The 18,037-nt window shown below is 45.0% G+C and overlaps 1 protein-coding gene across 9 annotated transcripts in view; it reads right to left on the bottom strand.

Moving 5' to 3' along the window:
• Positions 1-18,037, bottom strand: part of BID (BH3 interacting domain death agonist) — a 55,916-nt gene that overhangs the window by 17,425 nt on the left and 20,454 nt on the right. For 5 of the 9 annotated variants that reach the window (XM_070409289.1, XM_070409285.1, XM_070409282.1 and 2 more), the window contains exon 2: positions 3,035-3,173. The exons of 1 other annotated variant lie outside the window; for it this stretch is intronic. In XM_070409289.1, the coding sequence (XP_070265390.1) occupies positions 3,035-3,046 (12 nt within the window). In that variant the 5' untranslated portion in view covers positions 3,047-3,173. The remainder of the gene's footprint in view (positions 1-3,034; positions 3,174-18,037) is intronic. 3 more of the 9 variants (XM_070409284.1, XM_070409283.1, XM_070409290.1) reach the window with 1 other exon arrangement.

The following is an 18,037-nucleotide window of genomic DNA, read 5'->3' as shown; positions in this document are numbered from 1 at the left end:
AGAAGTCTTGCTGGAAATATTACAAACTTCATCTAAAGGAGGCATGCTATAAAATCAGTTATGTGCAGAGAAAAAGATGGAAAGCTATCCAACTTGTGTGATAAATTTCCATAATCCTGGTTCCCAAACCTGGTGAAAAGAGCAGCAAATAAACAGAAAAAAAGAAAAAATCCCACAAAACCAATCTTACTTACTTTCTATAAAAATCAAAGAAGAATGCTACAAGATGGATGAACCATACAAGTAGTAAAAAAATAAAAATACAAACCTAAGACATTATGGTAACTGAATAATCCAGACACCAAAGAACAAATACTATGTGACTTTACTTTTATGAGGTACTGGAATTCGTCTAATTCAGAGAGACAGAAAGGAGAGTGGGGCTGGGGTGATGGGAAGTGAATGTTTAATGGGGACAGAGTTTCAATTGGAGATGAAACTTCTGTGGATGGTGGTGGTAATGGTGGCACAGCAATGTGAATGTACTTAATGCCACTAAACAGACACTTAAAATGGTTAAAATGATAAATTTTATAGTATGTATGTTTTACCACAATCTTTAACATTTTACCACACTTTAAAAACACTAAGACAAAATAATTGAAGAAAAAAGTAAGAAAAATCTATAACAGGAATAAAATTCTGATGGTGGGGGAAGAGGCCAAACCCTGACATATCAGCAGAAATTGCTCTCTGTTTCACTGTAAACCCTGATTCTGTGGGACACTGGGCACTTGTGTCTGTTTCTCACCTTGCAGGGAAAAAAAAGAACATGAGAAATAATTTGAGAGTAATTATATCCACCTTCCTAAACTGAAGGGATGTCAGGAGAAATAGGATGCTGTGGGAGACAGCACTCCTAAAGTTGACGAGCTACTCGAGCATAAGGAGGCAGTGTGGTTCTAACCCAAAGACAGCTCAAAAATACGGAAGAGGGGACAGAGCTGCAAGCTGTAAGAGGCAACAATGGGTAGGTTTAAAGGACCAGAATAGAAGTGTTTTGGTCTCTGAATAGGCCTTTTCCTGCACGGAGAGCTCTCTTCTGTTCAAGCAACTAATGTCTCTGCTAAGCTTGGGATGTCTCTGGCCCTCCAGCTACCAAGCAGTTCCCATGCTTTAGAAGGCTGTTCAGCAGTACTTACTGCAAACCTAGGTGCCAGGTGCTGCTCGGGTTCAGAACCTGTGGGCCACTGAGTTCATTAACCACAAACCTTTTTACAAATCCCTTCCTCAGTGGGCAGTGGGAGCAGCAGAAGGCTGGGGTGTGCACACCGGTCAGCCCTGGTCCTGGTGGCCGTGAAAACATTATAGAATTTGGCAAAGAAAGGAAATAGAAAGACTTATAGAAAATAAAGAACAATTGATTGGATATGCCGTGATTTTCTCTTCTAAACTGATTCAAAAGTATAGACAAGGCACAGTTTAAGTACCATCCTATTGAAGGCAGGGGGAATAGCCTTATACGACCTCTGGTCTCTTCCAAGAACTCTATAGCTTTTATTTTGTGTGTGTGTGTGTGTGTGTGTGTGTGTGTGCGCGCGTATTTTTATATGATTTATTTTTTAAAATTTATATTTAATGTTCAAAGTATTACATATGTCCCCAAAACTATACCTTTTTAACATATATATATATATATATATATATATATATATATATTGATTGATTTTAGAGAGGAAAGGAGGAGAGAGATAGAAACATCAATGCTGAGAGAGAATCATTAGTTGGCTGCCTCCTGCACTCCCCACACTGAGGATTGAGCCCGAAACCCAGGTATGTGCCCTGACCGGGAATTGAACCTATAAATCTGGTTCATAGGTCGATGCTCAACCAGTGAGCCACACTGGCCAGGCACTCTATAGCTTTTAAATGGTCTCAAATCAGAAAGCCTCCTTGACCCTGGCTGAGTAGCTCAGTTGGTTAAGTGTCATCCTGATTCACCATGGTTGTGGGTTCAATCCCCAGTTAGGGCACATACAATAAGCAACCAAGAATGCATAAATAAGTGGGACAACAAATCGATGTTTCTCTCTCTCTTTTCCCCCTTCATCTCTCTCCCTCTCTCTAAAGTCAATCAATCAATCAATCAAAATTTAAAAAACAAAGAAAAAGAAAAAAGAAAGCTTCCTTGAAGCCAGACAGAAGGTATAGGAGGAGGTCTGAAGAGCAGAAGGGAAAAGGAGGAAAGCAGGAGAGGACAGAGGTGAGAGGGGCTTTCTCTCCCCTGTTTACAGCACCTGTGGACGAAAGGGGCCACATGCTAACCTGACTAGTTCAGGGAAGGCCTGCACGGCGGTTGTACAAACTCAAAGACCTAAAATAACCACAAAAGATGGTCTGAAAACTAAATATTTAACTACAAACAGGTTATGGTGGGTAGTCATGTCCTAGGCCAGTATTTTCCCGGACAAAGATCAACTTAGATCTTTACTGAGCCCATTGTCTTTTTGCCTCTAAGATAACATACCTGGGAAATGTCTGGGTAACTTGTAACTTCCCTTTTCTCTGGACCCCTCAGGGCACAACAAATGGCACCAGGACATTCCCTCATTGTTATTGTTATCAAGTTAATTGTCAACTGTTAATTATGTAAAACTATCCTGTACCCATCTGTGTAAAAGAAGCACATGTCCGTCATTTCACTTTTTACCCTATCCCAGAAGTTTCCCCACTTTGCTTTCTCCCACCTCCCTAATCTATCACCAATGAATTTCATGTAACCCATCTACGTCCCTTTCCTTTGATTGCAATGTATAAATACAGATGTAACCTGCCATTCTCTGGAGCATTATCAAAATTCGTTGAGGTTCTGCTTCCTGGCCTATGTCAACAGTTTGGCTCAAATAAACTCACAAAAATTCTTTACAGGTTTCAATGGTTTTTTACTTTAACACACCCCAGTCAGCTGGGAATGCAAGGCCCCTTCTACAGGGCTGTCACACAGGTTGGGCTGGTCTTACTGGTCTTAAGCATAAAGAACAAGCTGGTCTCAGCTGCCCTTGCTCCCCAAATCCCTCCTCCAGAAGCATCTGACCTTGGGATCCATGGCACAGGCAGTTGGAGGCTTGACTGGATTCCGGCTCACAGGTGTCCAAGGCAGCAGACTGGAAGGGGACACACAGACATACAGGGTGGGTGCTGGGTCCCTGTAGGGATACCCCTCTGGGATCCTCCTGAAGGAATCAAGAATGCTGTCCTGAGCCCTGGCTCTGAGGCACTTCAGCCCCACAGTGGGCTCCCCTCGCCATCCCACCAGCTGGCCTTGGATGGCCACTTTCCTCCTTGCACAGAAATTAAGCAGCTGCCCAGTGAGTGGACTCTGGAGCTCTCCTCAGTAGAAACTTGCCAAGATGCTGAGGGCATCCCAGGCTCCACCCTCCAGCCTCAGGGCCCACTCTTCCACCCAGCTCATGATCCTAAGACCTCACTGAGCAAGCAAGGAGGGCAGTCTGATTATGAATACTATTTAAGTAAATACTTATATTAGTGAGTTTCCTACAAGAATAAACTTAGCTAATAAAGCATCATACCTAGATAGAAGTTTTCAGGAAATTCATTTTATTATTACACTAATAGGGCAACTACAACAACTATTCCTTCTAATAACAAAAGTGAAAGGAGTTTTAGGGATAAAAATAGGCAGGTTTAGGGAGTTTAGGAAAAAAGAGGGTCCAGGGGAGGAATGCATAGATGAGGGCTTGAAGCCGCCAGAAGGCATACATTCACAGAGAGAGAGAGAGAGAGAGAGAAAAAAAAAAAGCATAAGGGGAAAGGGAGACATCCATTCACAGTAGATAAGGAAAAGCCACAGGGTATGAGAGAAAGAGGAAGACATCCCTTCACAGGAGATAGAGAAATGTTACAAGATAAGAGGGAGAGAAAGGGAGGGGAACTACGTGGGGTTTGGGCTTTGAAGCTACAAAAAGAGTGACCAATTGGAAGGCAGCATCAAGAGACAAAGAACTGCAGCCTTTATAAACCTTAGCAAAAAAGAGCTTAGTGGGTTACCCCCTTGGGACCCCCTCCCTACCTGGGAGTCTGTATTTGCTTCCAATAAATTTCCACCCTTTCATCTACCACCTTTTGTCCATGGCTTAATTCTTCAAATCCATCTAGACAAGGACCCGGGAAAGAAATCACCCTTGCATCCTGCTCAGGAAAACAACCCAAATCAAAAAGCACCAACCCATCCCCTCAACATACTAGTACAACAGCTCCACATTATCATCACTTTGTTCCACAAAGCATGCTGAGAAGCAGGCAGTGTACAGTGCTGATGTTGACTTAGTAGATGGGGAGATAAGGTAATCTGTTCATATAGAAAGAGTTCCTGTAAAATGTTTATAACAAAAGAGAGAGAATGCATAGTTGATAATTACACAAACGATTAAAGTTCCATATGGCATATATTCCAACTAAATAAACCACCATAAACAAGTGACCAGACAAAAGTCAAATGAAGATTGAATATAAAAGATTATATCCATAAAATGGGATATATATATAACCATGAAAAAGAACAAGAGATCTGTGAGTGCATGCATATAGAGATGTCCAAACAAACTGAACAAAGTGAGTAGACTCTGGAGCTCTCCTCAGCACAGACTTGCCAAGGTGCTGAGAGCATCCCAGGCTCCACCTCCAGCCTCAGGGTCCACTCATTTTAATCCTATTTTAAAATGCATTTGCCTGTGTGTGTGTATTCACACAAAATATTAGGTGGCACCAAATGAAAAGATCCTTGTGTACGGCAAAACCTGTCAAATCTGGCAAATTCTTGTGGCTCCTAAATACTCAGGCCGTAAAAAACAAAGACAACCACTTGTCTTCAGTAAAAAAGAGCAAGACTCTATCGCCTACCACACGCACCTAACCAAGCACCATGCAAACCTCAAGGTCACTCAACATTACACCCCATCCATCCCCAGCCCACCACTTAATCACCTATCTGACTTTGAGTGTGGCATTCATTTTGAGCTTGTTTAATGCAGGCACTGTGTTTGGGGCTAGAAGAACAATGGTATAAATGACCCACAGGTCCCTGCCCCATTGAAGCTTATTTACCAACAACAACAACAAAGAATTATAAATACAAACACTATTTTTAAAAGTGTGTGCTGTTATAAGAACCCAATCATTAATGTAGCCATCAAAATTCATAGTGGGGGCAAAAAGAGGCGACCAGGTCGGCGGGGTGAGAGGGTGCAGTTGGGGGTGACCAAACCAGCGGGGGGGGGGGGGGGGGAGGGGGGGGATGATTAGGTTGGCAGGGGGCAGTGAGGGGTGACTAGGCCGGTGGGGGGGTGGGCAGTTGGGGGTGGCCAGGCTGGCAGGTGGGGCAGTAAGGGGTGACCAGGCTGGTGGGGGGGGGGGGCGATCAGGCTGGCAGCTGGGGGCAGTTAGGGGTGACCAGGCAGGCAGGCAGGTGAGCAATTAGGAGCCAGCGGTCCAGGATTGTGAGGGATGTCCGACTGCCCTCACAGGGATCGGGCCTAAACTGGCAGTCAGACATCCCCCGAGGGGTCCCAGATTGGAGAGGGTGCAGGCTGGGCTGAGGGGACCCCCCCCCCTTGTGCATGAATTTGTGCACTGGGCCTCTAGTATATAATATATAGATATTTATATCTATTTTATAGATATCTACACTAATAAAAGAGAAACATGCAAATTAACCATCGCTCTGCCATGCTGCTACACCCACCAGCCAATCAGGAGCAAGTATGCAAATTAACCCAACTAAGATGATGGTGTCCATGGAGCTGGAGGAGCAGGAGGCTTGGGTTGTCCCTGGTGATGGAGGAAGCCAAGCTTCCCGCCTGCCCTGGCCGACCCTGGGCTCTGCTTAAGGCTACAAAGTTTCAATTATAGAAGATAAATAAATCCCAGATACCTGCTTCCAGCCCGCCCTGGCCTCCGCTCAAGGAGGTGCTGAAAAAAAAAAGATAAAAAGGAGAGGCTGGGAGCTTGGGTTGCCGGGGGGTGTGGCCAGCCTGAAAACAGCCCTCAGCCCCTCACCCAGGCTGGCCAGGCACCCCAGCGGGACCCCCACCCTGATCCGGGACACCCTTCAGGGCAAACCAGCCGGCCCCCACCCATGCACCAGGCCTCTATCTATACTAATAAAAGGGTAATATGCTAATTAGACTGGGAGACCTTCCAGACAAAGCCATGGTGGCGGGGCCGAGGTAGAGGCAGTGAGAGGCCAAGAGGGGAGGGCAGTTGTGGGTGATCAGGCTGGTGGGGGGTGGGGCCGTTGGTGATAAGCAGACCAGCAGGGGGGCCAGTTGGGGGTGAGCAGGCCATCAGTGGGGGTCAGTTGGAGGTGATCAGGACAGCGGGTGGGGGGCAATTTGGAATGAGCAGGGCAGCAGGGGGGCAGTTGGGGGCGAGCAGGCCAGTGGGGAGGCAAGGTGGGAGCAAGCAGGCCAGCAAGGGGAGGTAGTTGGAGGTGAGCACACTGGCACGGGGGACAGTTGGGGGTAATAAGGCTGGCAAGGGGGCATTTGGGGGTGAGCAGGCAGGCGGCGGAGGGCAGTTGGGGGCAAGCAGGCTGGCAGGCAGAGTGGTTAGGGACAATCAGGCAGGCAGGCAGGTGAGTGGTTAGGAGCCAGCAGTCCCAGATTGTGAGAGGGATGTCCAACTGCCAGTTTAGGCCCAATCCCTGTAAACCGGCAGTAGGACATCCTTCGCGGGGTCCTAGATTGGAGAAGGTGCAGGCTGGGCTGAGGGACACCCTACCCCCCATGCACCGGGCCACTAGTATCTTTATAAAGACACTAGAGGCCCGGTACATGAATTCGTGCACAGGGTGGGGGTGTCCCTCAGCCTGGCCAGTGATCAAGGCCTATCAGGGGACCGGATGGCCAGGGGGAGGGACCCCGGGAGGTTGGCCAGCTGGTCCCCGATCGGGGCCTATCAGGGGGCCGGTCAGCAGGGGATAGGGATCATGGGAGGTTGGCTGGCCAGCCCCCCAATTGGGGCCTAGGGGGAGAGACCGTGGGAAGTTGGATGGCCGGCTGGGGGGAGGGGCTGCAGGAGGTTGGCTGGCCAGCCCCCCCATCGGGGCCAATCAGGGGGGCCGGGCAAGACCGTAGGAGGTTGGCTGTTGGAACGCATTGACCACCAGGGGGCAGCTCCTGCATTGAGCATCTGCCCCTGGTGGTCAGTGCGACTGGTTGACCAGTTGTTTCAGTCGTTTGGTCGTAACAGTCACTTAGGCTTTCAAATATAGACTAGAGGCCCGGTGCACAAAAATTTGTGCACGGGGGGGGGGGGGGGCATCCCTCAGGGGATGACCATCTGCTGGCTGAGGCCTGCTCCCCAGGGGATTGGGCCTAAGCTGGCAATCAGACATTCCTCTGGCAGCCCGGCAGCCCTCGGGGGATGTCCACTTGCCAGTGGGGAGCAGACCTAAGCTGCAGTCGGACATCCTTAGCGCTAGTGAGGAGGCAGGAGAGGCTCCCACCACACCGCTGTACTGACAGCCATCAGCCTGGCTTGTGGCTGAGCAGAGCTCCTCCATGTGGGAGCTCTCTGACCACAAGAGGGCAGCTCCTGCATTGAGCGTCTGCCCCCTGGAGGTCAGTGTGTGTCATAGTGACCAGTCATTCCCAGTCTTTCTGCTGTTAGGGTCAGTTTGCATATTACCCTTTTACTATATAGGATAGAGGCCTGGTGCATGGGTGGGGGCCGGCTGGTTTGGCCTGAATGGTGTCCCACATCAGGGTGGGGGTCCCGCTTGGGTGCCTGGCCAGCCTGGGTGAGGGGCTGATGGCTGTTTTCAGGCTGCCCGCACCCCCTTCAGGGTGGGGGTCCCCACTGGGGTGCCTGGCCATCCTGGATGAGGGGCTGATGGCTGTTTTCAGGCTGCCTGCACCCCCTTCAGGGTGGGGGTCCCCACTGGGATGCCTGGCCAGCCTGGGTGAGGGGCTGAGGGCTGTTTTCAGGCTGCCCGCACCCCCTTCAGGCTGAGGGTCCCCACTGGGGTGCCTGGCCAGGCTGGATGAGGGGCTGAGGGCTGTTTTCGGGCAGGCCAAGCCTGCAACTGAAGCTCCCAGTCTCTCCTTTTTTCTTTTTTTTTAATTCTGGGATGTATTTACCTTCCGTAACTGAAACTTTGTTGCAGCTCCAGCTCCGAGGCCGGCTGGCTGAAAGCAGGTATCTGGGGTTTGTTTAGCTTCTATAATTGCAACATTGTTGCATCCGGAGCTCAGAGCTGGGCCGCGGCAGGCGGGGAACCTTGGCTTCCTCCATCACCGGGGCAACCAAGCCTCATGTTCGCTTCAGCTGCGTGGCTGCTGGCCGCCATCTTGGTTGGCAGTTAATTTGCATATCACCCTGATTAGCCAATGGGAAGCGTAGCGGAGGTATGGTTAATTACCATGTTTGTCTATTATTAGATAGGATAGATATTTTTATATACAGGTTGGGGCAAAAGTAGGTTTACAGTTGTTCGTATGGAAAATAATACAATTTAACAGTTAACTGCCACGATATTTTGAGATTAATTAAAATAGGTCCGCCGCTTGTGTCTATAGACACTTATGGCGTACAAATGGTTAATAATAATACAAGAATAAACTCTGTTTCACGTACTCACAACTGTAAACTTACTTTTGCCCCACCCTGTACATAAGGTTAAAAATAAAGACATAGATATAGAGTAGAATGTAGAAACCAACCCAGACTGGGGATCCAGAAAAGAAAGTGCCACCTGAAAAAGAGAGAAGCAGGACAGAGAGCTAGCCCACTTTTCTGGGCCTTGGTGTTGAGTAAAGAGTGAAGGAACAAAAGGGAGCCACAACAACTAAGCTAACAAAATTACTTAAATCAACATGGGCTGAAACATGAGGAATAGGTTTTTTGTTTTGTTTCTGAGAACAAGTCCCTTCCCTTCCCTTCCTTCCTCACCCAAGGATATTTTTCCATTGATTTTTAGAGAGAGCGGGAGTGAAGGGGAGAGACAGAGAGAGAGAAACATCAATGTGAGAGAGACACATCAATCGTTTGCCTCCTGCACATGCCGGCTAGGACCCTTCGGTCCTCGGGCTGATACTCTATCCACTAAGTCAAAAGAGCCAGGGCTGAAAACAAGTTTTTATTTTAAAAAATACATTTTCGGAAGAACCAAGATGGCGGCATAGGTAAACACCTATGCTTGGTGTCTGTCATAACCACATCAAAATTACAACTAAAAGGCAGAAAAACTACCACCCAGAACCATGGGAAAGCAGGCTGAGTGGAAGTTCCACAACTAGAGAGGTGAAGAAAGCGCATTGAGACTGGTAAGAGGTGCGGAGGTGCAGAAAGTGCTGGCACCTGGATGTGCTGCTCTTTTAATCGGGAAGGAGATACAAGCTCCTGCTTGCTCTGAACTCCAGTTCCGGGCGAGACTCTGGAGGACCCAGACACATATGGGGAGAAACTGTCTGGCATCGGGACAGGAATGCGAGGGCGGCTTTCTCTCAGAGATGATCGCAGCGATCATTGTTCCTGCACAGTGACGCAGGATGCAGAGACCCAGGGACCTCTCTGGTGCAGGGCTGACGCAGCCATTGCTGTTTGCTCCGCCTGGTGATTCCCAGAGACCCTGCCCCACCCAATGTACAACCCCACCCAAGCTGTGCACTTCGGCTTTTGCATATAAATGGCCCGTCCTTTCTCCGCCTAAAACCTGTCAAACTGGAGCTGGGTCATAGAGCCCCAGAGCTTCCAAAAGAAGGCCCAAGGCGGGCAGCAGCAGCCTGCCTTCTTTCACAGCTGGGCCTCGTCTGGGCACTTCCAAACCCCATAGAAAGAGGAGGAATCTGCAGATGTCTCTGTAGCTTCTGCAGGGCGGCCCCAGACAGTGGCTGACCTTGCACCTCCTTGGAGATCCAAGACCAGTGTACCCAGTGGTCAGTGTGAGACCATAGCAGATGACAACTCTTCACATCTATAAGAGACACACTCAAGGGGCAGACTCAGTGAGAACCAAAGCCCCACTGAAGCAAGTCCTACCCCATAAGGGTGTCTCCTGCGCAACAGATCTTCCAGTGTAGACACAGCTGGTCATCACAGCCAATTAGCCTGGAGATCAATTCCTCCCAGTGATACCAACAGCAATCAAGGCTTAACTACAACAAAACTGTGCACACAGCTTACAAAGGGGTGCACCAAGAGCGTCCACCTCAGGTGATTGGGGAGGCTGAGCCACTGGGCCCTATAGGACACCTACCACACAAGGCCACTCTATCAACTCAAGGAGACTTAGCAGCTACCCAGTACATAGAAACAAACACAGGGAGACAAAGAAACAAGTCACAAATGAAAGAAATGGATGAAAGCAAAATACTGGATATAGAGTTCAAAACCACGTTTATAAGGTTACTCAAGAATCTTCTAGAAACCTCCGAGAAATGTAGTGAGACCTTCAAGGATATGGAAAAGGACCAATTAGAAATGAAGCATACACTGACTGAAATAAAGAATAATATACAGAGATTCAACAGCAGACTAGAGGATCCTAAGAATCAAGTCAAAGATTTGAAATATGAAGAAGCAAAAAACACCCAACCAGAAAAGAAAAAAGAAAAAATAATAAAAAAATATGAAGATAGTGTAAGGAGCCTCTGGGACAACTTCAAGCGTACCAACATCCAAATTATGGGGGTGCCAGAAAAAGAGAGAGAGCAAGATGTTGAAAACCTATTTGAAGACATAATGACAGAAAACTTCCCTTACCTGGTGAAAGAAATAAACTTACAAGTTCAGGAAGCCCAGAGAACCCCAAACAAGTATGAACCTGCAATCGAATAATTAGCAGACAAACTTCAGCACCAAAAAAGTCACTAATTTCTAGTTTTTGTACCATTTGATTATCATTGTTTTTATTATTTTTTTCCCTAAATGTACATTGTTTTTCTGTTTTTGTTCATTTTATACATATTTTTGGTTGATTTTTTGTTAAATGGCATTTAAATATATAAAATAAATATCAAAAATATAAATCCATCCCGGACGAGCCCCCCAAAAAGAAAAAACAAACAAGAATATAAATCTTTTTTTTTACTATGGTTGCAAATATCAAAAAAAAATTATGAATATTTCTATATGTGACGGCACCAGAGTTAAGTTAGAGTTTTTCAAAATTTTGACACGCTGAGCTCAAAAGGTTTGCCATCACTGCTCTAGGATGTGCAACTCTGGATGGAGGAGATTATTTGTTATGGAAAGGAGAATTTTTAGAGAAATGTCAAAAGCAAGCTTCTTCAAATCTCAGACAGAATGTTCCCATAACTTTTGAGATGCTTGCAGGACAGGGACAATTTAGTGACGTTCAAAATCAGCTCCAATACGTCCAGCAGGCGTATGAGCAAATTAGACTTTGTGGACGAAAAGCCTGGTGGACTTTACCAGCAAAAGGGGAACCTGAAGGAGCCTTTAGTAAGTGCATGCAGAGGCCCACTGAGTCATTCCCTGATTTTGTAGCTCCCCTCACTTGAGCAGTGAGAAGGCAGATTCAACATGAGACAGCAGGAGATATTTTGACTCAGCAATTAGCTTATGAAAATGCCAATGCTGATTGTAAGAAATGTCTAATGCCTCTAAGAAAAAATAGTACCATTACAGAAATGATTCTAGCATGTCAAAATGTAGGGTCAGGCATTTTTCAGGCAAGCTTACTAGCTGCCGCAATTACAACAAGAAACAAATTATGTTTCAATTGTGGACAACAAGGACATTTTAAAAAGGAATGTAAGCAACCAAAAGGTGACACTGAGGGAGAAGGCATAAACATTCCACCTCCCAACTCAGGTAATGCAGATCTATGTCCCAGATGTAAGAAGGGGAGTCATTGGGCCAATCAATGTAGATCTAAATTTCATAGAAATGGCCAGCCATTAAATCAAGACATAGGAAATGGTCAGCCGAAGGGAAATGGCCGGAGGGGCTCCCCCGCAGCCCCGTTATTAAATAAGGGGAAGTTCCACCCTGCCAGGACCACAGTAGATTCCCTCCTTCAAGTCACTCCAGAAAGAAATGCTGGCTTTGATCTTAATAGCACAATAACAATCACCCTGATGCCCGATATGGCTAGACAAGTTGTTCCCACAGGAATTTGGGGACCTGTGCCACCAGGAATGTCAGGTTTAGTCCTAGGAAAGAGTGAAAATACACTAAAAGGACTAACTGTTTTTCCTGGAGTCATAGATTCAGAATATAAGGGAGAAATCAAAGTAATTTTAGAATGCAAACATATTATGCAAATTATTCCAGGACAAAGAATTTCTCAACTCCTGCTTTTACCTTATATTCAGCAAGGTGAAGTTATAAATAGGAAGAGAGGGACACAAGGATTTGGAATCTCAGATACATATTGGATATGGGAAATTAGCAAGACCTGTCCTATGATTAATCTAAGAATAGAGGGAAAATGTTTAAAGGTCTAGTAGACACTGGAGCAGATATTAGTTTCATCAGTCAAGAACTCTGGCCTCCAAGTTGGTCCATGGTAGAAGCTATGGGCTCTATCACGGGTGTTGGAAATCCTGATAACACGCAACGCAGCACTGCAGTGTTAAAGTGGAAAGATGAGGAAGAATGGTTTCAGCCTTATATAGTCTCTGGAATTGCAGTCAACTTATGGGCCGAGACATTTTAGAACAGCGGTTCTCAACCTGTGGGTCGCGACCCCTTTGGCGGTCGAATGACCGTTTCACAGGGGTCACCTAAGACCATCCTGCATATCAGATATTTACATTATGATTCATAACAGTAGCAACATTACAGTTATGAAGTAGCAACAAAAATAATTTTACGGTTGGGTCACAACATGAGAAACTGTATTTAAAGGGCCAGAAGGTTGAGAACCACTGTTTTAGAAGGTTTGCAAGCTTGTATTATTACTGGTAAAAGACAACAGTTAATAACTCAGATAGGATATCAAGCTGATCAAGGTTTAGGAAAACATAATCAGGAGATTAAAGAACCCATTCAGACCAAAGAAAACACAGGAAAACAAGAATTAGAATATCAGCCTTTTTAGGAGTGGTCACTGCTCAATCTCCTCACCCCCATGCTGAGCCTATACAATGGAAAGATGATAGGCCTATATGGGTGGATCAGTGGCCATTAACCAAGGAGAAATTAAATCATATTCATGAAGTAGAGGCTGGTCATATAGAACCTTCCAATAGTCTTTGGAATACTCCTATATCTACAATACCTAAGAAGGCGGAAGGAAAATGGCGATTGTTACATGATCTTAGAGCCATTAACGCCACTATGCATACCATGGGAGCTTTACAGCCTGGACTCCCAGTGCCTTCACAAATCCCTCTAGATTGGTGTCTTACAGTAGTAGATCTTAAGGAATGTCTCTTCACCATTCCCTTCGCACCGCAAGATAAACAAAGATTTGCCTTTTCAGTGCCATCTATTAATAATATAGAGCCCATGAAAAGGTATCAATGAAAAGTTTTGCCTCAAGGAATGGCCAATAGCCCTACTTATGTCAAAAATAGGTAGCTCAAGCTATTTAGCCTTTAAGGGACAAATATTCCCAGTGTTATATTGTCCATTACATGGATGACTTGCTCCTAGCGAGTCCACGGGAAGAACAGACTTTAGCAATGTTTTCTCAATTAGAAAAGGAACTTCCTAAATGGGGCTTAAAAATTGCTCCAGAAAAAGTACAGAAAGAAATGCCTTTTAAATATCTAGGTACCATAACTGAAAACCAATATATTAAACCTCAGAAAGTAGAAATAAGGAAAGACTGCCTTAAAACCTTAAATGACTTTCAAAAATTATTAGGGGACATTAATTGGTTAAGACCTTATCTAAAAATCTCTACAGGAGAAATGACAAATTTATTTAATATACTTAGAGGTGACTCTAATCTTTCCTCACCCTGAGTATTGACAAATGAAGCTAGAAAGGAGTTACAAAGAATTGAGCAGGCAATCTCCTTAGCCCAAGTGGCACGAGTACTGCCTGAATTGCCTTTATTGGGACAGATTAATCCTACTGCAAATAGTCCCACTGGAGTCATCTTCCAAAATAAAAACTCTCTTGCTATATTGAATGGGTCCACCTAGGACATCAATTCTCTAAAACTGCAGTTACATATATAGAACCTATGGCTCAATTAATATTTTAGCTTAGAAAACGCTGCAGACAGCTTAGAGGACAAGAACCCCAATGTATTTACCTTCCCCTTACTGGGAAGCAATTAGAAATGTTATTTCAGACTGATTTAAATTGGCAAATTGGACTGAGTGGATATTCAGGGGAACTTAGTTGTCACCTACTAAAAGACAAATTATTACAATTTGTATATTATACTCCTATTATTATACCAAAAAATACTAGGCAGGAACCTATTCCTGAAGCATTAACTGTTTTTACTGATGGATCATCAAATGGCAAAGCTGCTTATCATACAATGAATTTAAACCGAGTCATCCAAACTAGTCATACTTCTGTACAAAGAATTGAGTTAGAAGCTATTAAGGCTGCATTACAAGAATTGCAAGAACCTCTTAATATTATCTCGGATTCTTTTTACACTGCAGGTTTATTAAATAGAATTGAAACTGCTTGTTTAAAATGGCTCAGTGACCAAAGTTTATTTTTACTATTTAAACAAGTCCAGCAGATTGTGCAACAAAGACAATATCCTTTCTATATTACTCACATAAGGGCTCACAGTTTATTACCTGGCCCTTTGGCAAAAGGAAATGCACATGCTGATCAATTGGTTGCTTTATTAAAACAGGCCTCAGAATCTTATCAGCTTTTACATCAGCCTGCCAAAATGCTATCTAGACAATTCCCAATCTCTCGACAGCAGGCAAAACAGATTCTCAGAGAATGTCCCATTTGCATATTACATCTACCTCAAGGGCCTAACACGGGAGTCAACCCTAGAAGTTTGCTAAGGGACCATATGGACCAAATGGATGTGACACATTATACTTCCTTTGTACGCCTTGGGGCATTGCATGTCTCTGTAGACACCTTTTCCTTTGGGCTACTGCATCTACAGGGGAAACGACAAAACAGGTTATTAATCATTGCCTAGCTGCTTTTGCTGTCATGGGAATTCCAAACATTATTAAAACTGATAAAGGGCCTGCTTACACAAGCTGTCATTTCCAGCAATTTTGTAAAAAGTGGAAAGTTCAGCACATTACAGGAATACCATATAATTCCCAAGGACAGGCCATTATTGAATGCTAAGGGCCGTTAGAATACACTTTGGCTTAATTTACATCAGCTGGACTCAGGGGGCCGGAAGAGCCACTCCCTGAGGGCGGGACCAGTCAAAAGATTGGACGCCACCCAGTTTAACTCTCCCGCCCAGTGTTAAGGGGATGGATCTCATGATGTCAAAGGCCCACCCAGATGTGATGTAACTTCCTGTAACTCAAGTATATAATAAAGCAGCTTTCGGAGCTGGCTCTCTCTCTGTGTGCTCTGTCCCTCCAGAGGGCAGGCACCACATCCAGCCCAAGCTTTTAATCTATTTTATGTTTGTCTTTCATTATTTCTTCAATCCCGAAAGCACCTCCTAGATTGCATGAACCAGTTCAAGTCTCCTTCACCGTGCAGGACGCAGGAAGAAGACAGCCCCAGGAAACCGCTCAGTATAATTGAACAACAGCATCAATGGCTAAAATCCCAACTTGAAAAACAAAAAGGGGGGATTATGATGGAGAAATCACCTGTGGGAAGGCTGCACCAAGCCTTAATTACTTTAAATTTTTTCACTTGTGATGCTGATGGCAAGACACCCATGGAGTTACACTGGTGTCAAAATAAAACAAAGGAAAATGGTCTAGTTAAATGGAAAGACCCTGAATCTGGCTTATGGAAGGGACCCGATCCATTATTAACATACGGCCGAGGGTATGCTTGTATATTTCCAGAAAATTTCTCCATACCTGTGTGGATTCCTGCTAGAAATATTAAATTGCAACATGGATCCGAGAGAGGAACTAGCCAGATTAATGAGGACCTTGCGCCTGGAGCCACACCATGCAGCTGTAGACAATCGGCTACCCCAGCCACAAACAGCAGCCCCAGGCTACACACTGAAGATAAGGAGTGGAAGAACATGGCATACAATGAACAGCCCAGAGATTACTTGGGGAGTGATAAAGAAGACGATCCAGGAAGCTCAACGAATTTGTGAAGAGACCAAAACCCCAAGAACGCCTGAAAATGTCTTTCTTGCCATGCTGGCAGTAACCAGCTGTGTGGTAATTTTACCAAGGGCTAATGCGGATGTCCTTCCTGGGTAAAATCCCTTACGTGGACTGATCCCCCGCCTAGTCCTATCTAATAATAGACAAACATGGTAATTGACAGTACCTTTGCTATGCCTCCCATTGGCTAATTTGCATACTGCAGGCAGGGCGGGACAGCGCCATCCTGCCTGCCCTGCCGCCATCCGGGCCTGCTATCTGCGACTGGGGCGGCGGGTGTCCCGTGTGCGACCCGACCCGGGGCGGCCGGGCGGGGCAGCGAAGGCTTGAAGGCGGCTTCGGCCGAAGCTAAGGCCGGGGTCCCGGGTGCCGGAGGGAAACCGGTGCTGGCAGCCAGGGGAAGGGAATCTTTTCGTGCAACAGGCCTCTAGTATAGTAAATATATGGGCAAAGTATAATTACCCGGGTGTCCCCACCCGGCTTCCCTTTTTTATATGCCACAAGAATCAAATGACACAAGAATCAAACTACGGCTCCATTGTGTGTAGAATTAAAGCTGGCTAGCATCACACCAAAGGAAGGGGAAGCGAAAACCTAATTAATTACTATCCCTGCTTACTTTTGGGTGAGGCCAAGAGAATTTAACATTACTAAGACCTCCCCACACTAAGCTATTATGTAAAAAATCTTATGAATGGCACCCACTAGCAGCAAACTTGAGAACAGTTTTTTCTTTTGTGGATTGAAGCCCCTATGGGTCTGCATATAGTAATAATCAATGAAAATCAGCTGCTGCAATTGCACCAGTAAAATGATATCGTTTAATAACTTCAATGAAAAATCACCTTCTTAGTGCTTAAAGTAAAAATAACACCACCCTTGATATTTCGGAATTACAGCAGCATATTGTATAATTATCCCAGGCAAACTTACCTTAGATGCCTGGCAGCAATTTAAAGAAAGAATTTGCTCCTTTACTTTTGCCTTTTAGCATAACCACTATTACCTGTCTCATTCTTGTTCTTATTTGTTTAATTTTAGTCTGCAGATGTGGAATAAAAATCTTAAAAGAATTGAAACTCTGCAAGCGGCATATCAACATCTATTAAGAATTTAAAGGGGGGGGGGGGGGATGCTTGAAACCAAGATCAGCAGTAATTAATATAAATGTGAGGAGTCTGACAGAAGGCTGGCCTGGACTCCTTTTGATATTCACAGGGTGAATATTTACATTTTATTACCTACTGCTGACTCAATGGCTTAAAGCAAACTCCCCCAAAACATGACAATCTTACTGTTTACTAAGCATTACCATTGATATGTCTGTTTGCATTCCTAAAAGGCAATTGTGTATTCTAGTAAATAAAAGCAGCTGGGAACAGAGACTCAGCAGGAACTTAACTTCTCTAGTTGAGTTTTCCTCTGGTTTCCTCCCGTAATTCTAAAAATTAATATTCCTATGTCTTGCATGTCAAATTGTGCGTCAGCTCTTCCTCCAAGCCTTTGAACCGGAAAGCCACGCTGGCCATGGCCTTTCACAAAATTTGTTAGGATTTTTTTTTTTTTAATTTTAATATCAATTGCGTGCTAAAACTTAATATTCTTTCAGCTGCTAAAAGGACAGTTTTCCTGGACTACTGGTCTACTTCAGAGAAGATACTGTAAAAAAAAAACTGCCTGCCCAGACAGAAAGATTCTGTGTTTTACCCAAATAAATTTTGGTATTTTATGTTGTCTTGAAGTATGGTACCTATTTGCTTTGTTTAACAATGGACAGGTTACTTTGATTTTCTAAATTGTATAAGTCATCCCATTTGATTGAATGACTTATTGATTGAATGACC

This window comes from Myotis yumanensis, unplaced genomic scaffold, assembly GCF_028538775.1.
Source record: "Myotis yumanensis isolate MYYU_CA2020_CCGP unplaced genomic scaffold, mMyoYum1.0.hap1 SCAF_3, whole genome shotgun sequence".
In the NCBI taxonomy this organism is placed as follows: Eukaryota; Metazoa; Chordata; class Mammalia; order Chiroptera; family Vespertilionidae; genus Myotis; species Myotis yumanensis.
This window is presented reverse-complemented; position numbering and strand designations above follow the sequence as displayed.